The following is a 10,141-nucleotide window of genomic DNA, read 5'->3' on the forward strand; positions in this document are numbered from 1 at the left end:
ATGATGTGTGGGAGTATCTAAACCTTGAAGATGTTGGCATTCCACTTGTTGAAGGTTGTCATATCTTGTTAACAACTCGCCTTCGCAATGTATGTGGCTCCATGGATTGTGAGACTATGATTGAACTACCTTTGATAACTAAGGAGGAAGCATGGGACTTATTCAAGAAGCATGCAAACCTATGTAATGATCCGTCAAATATGTTTGGTGATGTGGGAGAGAAAATTGTTGATGAGTGCAAGGGGTTGCCAATTGCAATTGTAGTGGTTGGAAGGTCCTTAAGGGGAAAAAATATTGAGGCGTGGGAATCAGCACTATGGAGACTAAAACACTTCCAACCGTTGAATGTTGGACAAGGTTTTGCAAGTGCTTATGCATGCCTGGAATTGAGTTATAGTAATTTGCCTAGTTCCACAGCCAAGTCGCTCCTCTTATTATGCTCTATGTTTCCTGAAGATCATGAAATCCACAAAGAAGATTTAATTCGATTTGGCATGAGGACACTTGAACTAGAGGAGTCTATTGTCACAATAGAGGATGCAAGGAGAGTGATTTTTGATGCTCTTGAGATCTTGTTGGATTCTTCTTTATTAATGAGTATAGAGAAGGAAACATGTGTAAAATTGCATGACTTAGTTCGAGATGTAGCCTTGTGGATTGCAAAGAAGCAAGGTCAGGTGATTTTGGTGGACAGCAGCGAAGTTTCAAACATTTTGCTTGGCAATCGCCAAAATTTGAAAGATATAAAAGCACTGTCATTATGGGATTTGGATGATAATTTTAAGCTCTTAGAGCAATTGCATTGTTCAACACTAGAGATTTTGCTACTTCAACCTGACGGGTTTATTGAAGATCTGAGAGCAATAAAAGCACTCAAAGTCTTGGCACTCATAGAATATGGCTTTGAATGGGGATTTAGGAAGGGATCATCTGTTTGTTCAATCCCACAATCAATTGTGTCTTTAACATATCTTCACACCTTATGTATTAGAGGGAAAAAGTTGGGTGATATCTCTCTATTGGGTGAACTCAAAACACTGGAGATTCTTGACTTACGTGGTTCTCTGTTTGATGAATTACCTGTTGGAATTGTAGATATGAAAATGTTGAAACTTTTGGACATATATGATTGTCGAATTGAGAAAAGTCCTATAGAAGTAATTGGTAGATGTGAGCAACTTGAAGAATTATATCTTTCGGAACACGAATCTGTCATCCCACATAATTTCTCTCTTTCAAGATTGAAGAGGTATGTTCTCTATGACTCCACATGTAGTATAATTCGTATACATGAATTTGACCCTGTTCTAGAACATCTGCATTGTCGTGGTGAAGACCCTTTTCAAGAATATCTGGATAGTTGTGGTGAAGCATTAAGAGCCTTATGCATACAAGACTTTAGAGTCTCTGCTTTGAATTCATCAATGAAAAATCTCATTCTTAGAGCAAATCACCTTTGGCTGGAAAATTGTGAATGGGATTATAAAGATATAAATCTTCAAATAAACCACTTAGGGGTATCATGTTGTCAAGAGAAAAAATTCATCATTGAGAAGCGTGATGTGAACATTCTTCAAACACAAGTATTCTCACGCTTGAGCACTTTAAGACTGTTTGAAATGAATAGTCTTGAACAAGTGTTTCAAGATTCATCTATTGGCTGCTCACTCCCAATGTTACAAGAGCTATGGATATGGAGTTGTCCTGAATTGAGAATTTGTATCTTCTCGCATGCCACCATTACGAGCCTGCCAAAGCTGAAAAAACTTCATATTGACAGCTGTGACAAAGTGAAATGGCTAGTGTCTTATTCCCTGGCTTCTTATTGTCCTTTACTGAAGGAAATAATTATAAGCAATTGCTCTCAATTTGAGAAGCTCATTGATGAAGAAGCTGCACATGGGGATCCACTACTTCATGATAAGCAATATTATCCATATGTAAGTATTATTCGCAAAATTCCTTTTAAATCACTGCGTATTAGAAATAATAGTCCGTGTTGACACATTCGATGAAAAATATTTATCTTTTCATTTAATTTTTAAACTGAATTTTTTTTGGCTTTTATCTTTGGATACACATAAATTTGATATCCTTTTCTCAGTTATGTGAAATCAATACCTGTTTATTTTAACTCTTGTGCTGAAAACAAAACTAGGATCATGCAACTGCTAATAATTTCAGTTGTAGGTGATTTTTCTTTTTGCTCACTCTACCTTTTTTTTTTTTTCCGAGAACAAATTGAAGATATTCCTTTTTTCGTTTAATTTGAAAAATCTGTGCCTATGATCGAACAATATATATAAGCATAAAAAATATATATTCTCAATAACCAACAATAGTCATGTTATTTTTCTTTTTGTTTATTCTACCTCTACTTTCTTTTTAATTTAAAGATATATTTATGTTTTAAAAATATTCTTAGAAAGAGATAATAGTCATTTTATTTTTTACTTGAGTTCATTGTAACCATATAAGCCTCTTTTCATTATGAAGTTTTATGAGCTCCTTGTTTAGGCTACACGATAAAACTACTTTTTTGGGTTTTTCTTTATTTTCAAGATAATAGAATACTATTGCTTCTTCAAGCTTTGTATTTTTCATATTAATTGATATTAATTGTCTTTTGGCATCAAGTATTTATCGTGGGAAGTACTTATTCGGAGTTGTTCTATTTATAATAAATTGACATTGATGCATTTTCCATATATAAAATGTTCTTTCTTTCTTCGTTTGGATTTTTCTGCCATGCTTTTTTGTGGATGTGAAAAAACACTTTTTGACGATGCCTCTCTTGGTCTTAAACAATTGTATGTTTCTATTTCAATTTTTGGTCAAATAAATATTTGTGTTGGTCAAGAAATATATAATATGTCTACTTTTATATATATATCATTAATTAAATGTTATAACAGAGGTTGAATGTAATCATGTAGCAAAAAATATATAGAATATTCATTTGTTAGATACATGTTCAGATTATGTTAATTATCACCATTTAAAAAATACGTGAAATCAATTTCAAAATGAAAGTCAAGTGTTGTTTGTTATCATAAAATAGGTTTGTAAGTCACAATTTCTATCACCATCTATATATTAATTGTGGAAAGTAATTAAAGAAGCTAATATATTATAAATTAGTGTCGTTTCTTTCTTTATTTAAAGACTTTTACCTATATAAAAATGTTTGTATCATGAAATTCTATATCTTTGTACTGCTATATGAAATGAAATGATATAGGATACATACATGATCATACATTGTTGGAGAATTTTGCATAATGGATATAAAGAACTTGACATAAATATTGTTGTTTAACATTTATGTTATATACTAAAGATTAAAGGGAAGATTAAGGACTGAGTAGCAATAATAAATAAAAGTCCGGTGCCAAATTTTATATTAAATTAAAAGTATAGGGACCAAAAGATTAATTTTTTTAGATTTAAATACTAATTATGTTTTTAACCATAATACGCTACAACTTATATTTTTCTTTTTCTTTTTCGAGTATTACAAGAATTATTTACAAATTGTCTTTGTTAATTTTTCTTTTTTCTTTTTCGAGTATTACAAAAATTATTTACAAATTGTCTTTGTTATTTCTTTCAACACACGAATCTGATAAAAGCTTTAAAATGTTTTGTTCATTTTGATTTATTATCAAAAAATTGATCTCATTCTTCCGAACAGCACTTTAAATTCTTTGTTTTATATTTTTGTCAATAAAATAATTATTTAGGATACCACACTTTAAGATAAATGTTTTTCTTAAATTTTCTTTTGATATTTAAGAAGATCTCTCTTACCGTGCCTCTTTTATTGCTATTAAAATTTTTATATTTTCATTTCAAGTTTTGGTAATAAAAAAAAGTCCTGATTGTTACTATATATATTTGCCCAGTTGTTAAAAAGGATTATTTACTAGCAATAGTTGGCAATAATTAATATATAATATAAGAAACTTACTGGGTTTAATCTCCAGTCTAGTTAGAGTAAAAAGCAAGTTGTTTTTGTACAGCCATACGCGATCGTGGGGGCTTGATGTAAGGTTGCTTTTGTTATTTAAAAAAAAAAAAGCAAGTTGTTATAATCAGTCCATTTCATAATTTTAATTTTAATACATTTACAGGGAAAGGAAACTGACAGTGCTTATGTGGGGGTTATAGCGAAAAGATTCAATCAGTTGCAAAATGAGCAATCCTTGATCCTTTTTCTAAGGTTGGAAAGTCTACAAATTAAAAGCAGTGGAAAAAAGAAAGGTATATTGGAAATCCAAGACAGAGGAAGAGTAGAAGATGATGATGAATCTATTAAAGCCCAAGAACCTCTAAAGCTGGATTCAGAGTTGAGTGAATTAGTACTATGTAGTCTACCAGAATTGGAATATATTTGGAAGGGCCCCACCCAAATTGTGAGCCTCCATAGACTTGAATTTGTTTTATTGGACAGCTGCCCAAAATTAAAAAGTATCTTCACTCCTGCTATTGTTGCAAGCCTTCCAGAGTGGAGATATCTTCAAGTATATAATTGCGAGGAATTGGAGGGAATATTTTGTGAAGAATCACTCAAAAACCTCTCTTCTTCTAATATTTGCTTCCCCAAACTCATATCGATTGACATAGGTAATTGCAACAAAGTCAGATGGTTGTTATCTTATTCTCTGGCATTTCATTGTCCTTCACTAGACGGTATATTCATAAAAAGTTGCTCTGAGTTTGAGGGGGTTATTGGTGAGGAAGCTGCACATGGGGATCCACTACTTCATGATATGCAAGATCATCCACAGGTAAGTCTCATCCGCAATGTCTCTCTCTGTTTTTTTTTTTGACCAGCAAATCCGCAATGTCTCTCTTGAATCATTGCATATTAGAAATAATAATAATCCATATATATATGTTGACGCATTTGCTAAAGTAGCCATGTTCAATTTACATCTCCCTTTTATTTGAAAATTTTTTGTTTGCTATCATATAATATATATATATATATTTGTATAATCATTAAACATAACTTCTACAGTAATTATTTTATTTTTGACTTCACTTTATTATACCTGCATAAACCTCTTTTTATTATTAAATTTTTTTGGCTATATATTCAGGCTGCACGATGAAACTATTTTCTGAGTTTTCCTTATTTTCATAATAATAAAATATTATTTCCTTTTTTTTAAATAACAACTTTTATTTGTCAGAATTTTACATTTCCTATTCTGCATTTTGGTCAAGTAAGTGACTTTTTCATATTGCTTTTGCTATTAGGTATTTATTGTGGGAAGTGATTATTCAAAGTTATTTTTATTCAAAAATAAATTAGTGTTGATGCATTATATAAAAACTACACATACTTCTTTTTTTTTTACCGGAAAAACTACACATACTTTAAGAGAAGTATTTTTCCCTTTCAAATTTTTTCGCCATGCTTTTCTTTTCTTTTTTATGTGAGAAAATACCTTTTTGTGACTCTTTCTTTTTCTGCTAAAAATTAAGTTAACATTAGTATTTTTGTTCAAATAATTCTTTGTCGGTCAAGAAATATTTAATATGTGTACTTCTTGTTAAAAAAAGATATATATATTATTTATTAAATGTGATATAGTTGTTATAATAGAGAATTAACATAATCATGTAGTAAAAAGTATTTACAACATTTGCCGGTCACACATTTTCCATGTTACTACAAAAATTGATTGAGTCTGGTAAAACGCATGTTGAGATTATGTTAACACAATTTTAGAAGTACATTATTTTTATTTTGCCATTAAATGATCAATTCGGAAAATACTTATAATGGCCAGCATAATATAAATTAGTGTCTGCAGAAGTTCTCACTAGAGATTTCAAACATTTTGATAAAACTTTTCTTACGCTCACCTGCCTCTTTTTTCATAGAATTTCTATTTAGCATTTACATTGTAATACTAAAGATTAAACTGCTCAAATTTTTCTTTTTCTTTTTTCAGCACTACAAATTATTAGTTGCAAGCTGTATTTTTTAATTTATCTTTCCACATATGAATTTGATAAAAATTTTAATCTCTTCAGTTCATTTTAATTTTTTGTCAAATAATTAATTTTATTTTTCCAAACAACACTTTCTATTTTTTATTTTTTATTTTGTCAAGCGAATAATTATGTGGGACTGTATTTTATTTAGAATAAGTTGGAGTTGATATAATATCTATAAATTACCAATTTGTTAAATTTTCTGTGGACGTTAAAATTTTAATGTTACAGTGCCATTAAATTTATGTGGTTTATGTGTGTGTATACATAGTTCATATATTGAATTTTCATCTAATCATTGAATATTTTTACTTCACAGAAACATGACAATGACACAGTGAGGGTGGTAAAGTCAGAATTGCGTGTTATATGGTTAGAAGATCTACCAAAATTAGAATATATTTGGAAAGATCCCATACAAATTTTGAGCTTCCATAGACTTGAAAGCATTAAACTGTTGGAATGCCCGAGATTAAGAAATATATTCACTGTTGCTATTGTCACAAGCCTTCCAGAGTTGAGGCAACTTGATGTAAGAGGATGCAATGAATGGGAGGGAATATTTTGTGAAGAGTCACTTAAGAATCTGTCTACTTCTTCCACTATTTGCTTCCCCAAACTTGAGAGCATTCTTACAAGGAATTGCCACAAAGTGAGAAGGGTGTTCTCATATTCTCTGGCATCTCATTGTCCTTCATTGAAGAGAATAACTGTAGAGAATTGTTATGAACTGGAGGGGGTTGTTGTTGAAGCTTATGAAGGTGAAGTAGCTGCTCATCATCATCAAAGGCTGTTTCCTAAACTGAGTGATTTGGAACTCATGAAGTTGCCAAAGTTGAGAGAGATTTATGAAGGTTATGAATTCAACCTCCTTTCTGGTACTATAACAATAGAAGATTGTCCAAACATATCAAAAATCTCAAAAGTCCCATTAGACAAGCCCTCGTCATCAGGTTCGTAGCTACACTCTTTCTTTCAAACTATTATCATATTTAATCAATGAAATAATTTTGTGCATTACAATTTCTATCGTTATATGGAAAAAAAAAGGTCTTTTATTAGAAGAAAAAAAATTCTATCTTAACACCCACACACACATCGCTCTATTTTTTTTTTATAATAAGAAATTGCAATCACTCCCAAAAAATTTTCGTGTCTATATAATGGTCGTTATGTCAAAATCATAATAATGTACTCGTACTAAATAAGTGACATGTTATGGTAATATTAGAAGTTGAATAATTATTTAGAACTAAACAATAATTAATTTCCACTATTTTCGCATTCGTAGTAACACATTTTTTCTCATCATTATAAGCATAATTAGCTGTAGTTTAGTACACATTATCCAAGGAAAATTTCAAAAATTGTGTATAATAAATAAGTTTATTGGTTTTTATTTTGTCTATGTTCCATTTTGATTAGACTGCTAATTAATTGTTTTTGTCTTTGGTCAGCCGTGGAGATCAAATTAGAAAGTTAGATAATGAAGGACTGATTTGAGCTTTGGATCTTCTAATGGTTTCTTTATCTGCATATGTGTTTTACTGAGTTTTATGTCTGTGAAAATGTGTTGAATTTGTATTATTGTGTTGAAAATAGATGAAAATGTAGATATAACTTTACTCTGAAGTTATGTGATTATATTCAACATTATACACAAAATACAATAATTGCGTGGCTCTTGTGTCCACTACTTATTTTGTTTCAAATATTGTATCAATCAATGATTTCTTATCTTATTCTTTATTTCAATTTCGTAATATAGTTATTATTATTTTAAAAAATATAATCACAGTTCTATATTCATTTTGATGTAGAAAAAATCATTCCAAAAGAGCTTTCTCAAATTAAAAAAGAAAAAAAAAAGGATAACATACTTTTAAATTGTAAACGAATCTGTTTCGAAGGTTCTAAACTTTATAATCCAGTCCATCAATTTGATGACTGTAAATAATTGTAAATTTTTCAACAATTGTCGACATTTTGTATAAAATTAAAACAATTTTCAAGAGAAAAATATCATTAAAGGGAACAATTATGTAAATTTTATGAATAAAAATTCAACATTAATAATATTAGATAAATTTAAAATACTTTTCATCAAAGACAAAAATTGAAAAATAAATAAGTTATCTGGTTGTAATGTAACTAATTTATGTCTTGCTAAACTATACTTTATTATCTTTTGTTTTAAGAAATTTCGAACACATCAGCTCGAGTTGTGAGCTCCGCCATTTATTTGATAACTCTAATTGTCATAATTTTCATTCATGCAACTTAATTTTAAAATATATTGTTAGGCAAGACATAAACTAGTTACATTACAACTAAATTATTGTATATATTTGGACATTTCAACAACGTATGTTATAATTTTCTTTTATGTTTCATTTATAAATATATGATATCTAATATTGTTAATTTGAGCATTATTAGATTCCATGATCAGATAGAATTAGATTATGTTGTAAAAACACAAGAATTAGATTACATCTAGCTTTCACAAGGAACAGTGATAAGTGATAACTATAAAAAGAATATAACAAAACTTCCTTGTGTTTAATTTAAAATAAAAATATCATTCATAGTCCACCTATTATAAACCAAAGTCCTGCTGTTTTCCCCCCTTTTATTCATCTATTAAAGTATACTTTAGCAAACATATATAAGAAACTAGGATTCTTTACATTCATGGATTGATACATTTGAAGAAAGTTCCATAAAAGAATGTAACTACAAATTAGAAATAGTCTTGAGAGTTTTTGAAAAGGTACTAAAGCTAGAAACACAAATGTTCTCTTTATTGAATCTACAGAGCATGAATCCAAATGCTTTATAATCCTAAGTGGGACCAAGTTAAAAAAAAAAAATCTAGGGATGATTGTGAAGAAAGAATATTACTCATCATATTTGCCATGACTTAAAGATTTATATATGTGTTTCTCATTCTCATGAATATCAAGTAGGTGGAAAAAACCTGTTGCGATTGAATGGCAAAGTATAGAACTCTTCATTTCTGCTATCTCCTTTAAACTTTCTGAACTTTGCCCACCACGTCATTCCTCTATCTTTCTTTGACTTTTCAACCTCGAGCATGTTGTCAAGGAACACTGTCACGATCAAAGCCACTGTGGCCAGTGATGAGAATATGGTGTTTATGAGTGCATTGAACTACAAAAATGACACATTGTCAAACATAAAAATGAGCTCTTGATGTTCGAAAATTTCAGCAACAATGCAGGGATGGTTTACTTCTATCTTAATCAATAATCTAAGCCTTTTAAGACAACTTTCCACTTAATCCCATCAAAGGGCTTGAAATTAAATGCTCTAAATTAATAGAAAATATCTATTATCCAAAGAGAATGAAGTACGGTGCAGTCAATATTATATTGAGACCAGTATAGATGCAAAAACAGCTCCAAACTTTCTAGCAGAAACAAACAGAACTTTAGTTTAGCTTGTGTAAAAAAACTATTTGCCTACTCTGCTTTCAGCTTTGTCATCATAACAGATAACAACCAACTTGTTAAGCTCATATCATCAGAAAAGATGGGTAAATGTGAATGCAACCATCAAAATTTTCCTTAAAAAATAAAGCTCCACTGCAAACAGTTAATGGCGTGCATCATCCTTATCCTAAAAAATAGCATAAGGATGTGTCGTTATACATTTCTTGCAATTATTCACAGGACAGCATCAATTAATATAAATCTAATATTGGAAAGAACACATTAACAACTGAAACCTATAAACTATTATTATATGTGTGTGTGTATATATATTAGAACTACTTTTTCATATATCATTACACTGAACTTTTTTTTTTTTTTTGGGGATCAAAAGTACTTCTGTTAGAGGTGCAAATCAAATATTCGCCGGACATTTAAAAGGCGCTTGTGATGATTCCAACTTCAAGTAATAACATCTTTTTTTTTGGGTCAGAAAAGGTATAATATCATTAAAACAAAACAGAACGACTTAAAGTTTAAAGGCAAAGAAAACAACAGAAACTCAAAAACCTAAAAAAGAGCAGAACAGGAACGCGAGAAACATCAAAAGACAACACTGAACTGGATCACTCCTATAGCAGCAGCCGAGAACAAACAGATCTGGTTCACTCCTATAG

General features: G+C 30.0%; 1 protein-coding gene across 1 annotated transcript; it reads left to right on the plus strand.

The window, feature by feature from the left end:
- Positions 1 to 101: 101 nt before the first annotated feature.
- Positions 102 to 6,970, plus strand: LOC114743977 (disease resistance protein At4g27190-like). The gene is made up of 5 exons (XM_028932160.1): positions 102 to 1,940; positions 4,134 to 4,361; positions 4,454 to 4,523; positions 4,690 to 4,790; positions 6,329 to 6,970. The coding sequence occupies exons 1-5, from the start codon at positions 102 to 104 to the stop codon at positions 6,968 to 6,970; spliced, it is 2,880 nt and encodes a 959-aa protein (XP_028787993.1).
- Positions 6,971 to 10,141: the final 3,171 nt, after the last annotated feature.

This window comes from Neltuma alba, unplaced genomic scaffold (genome assembly GCF_004799145.2).
Source record: "Neltuma alba isolate B1F8T4 unplaced genomic scaffold, ASM479914v2 tig00004204_pilon, whole genome shotgun sequence".
Lineage (NCBI taxonomy): Eukaryota > Viridiplantae > Streptophyta > Magnoliopsida > Fabales > Fabaceae > Neltuma > Neltuma alba.

Excerpts from the sequence above, each read along its gene's own strand:
- LOC114743977 (XM_028932160.1), top strand. The coding sequence starts at position 102 with ATGGATTGTGAGACTATGATTGAACTACCTTTGATAACTAAGGAGGAA. Across the intron at positions 4,362-4,453 it reads ATTCAGAGTTGAGTGAATTA|CTGCCCAAAATTAAAAAGTA; the intron begins GTACTATGTAGT and ends TTTATTGGACAG. Across the intron at positions 4,791-6,328 it reads ATATGCAAGATCATCCACAG|AAACATGACAATGACACAGT; the intron begins GTAAGTCTCATC and ends TTTACTTCACAG.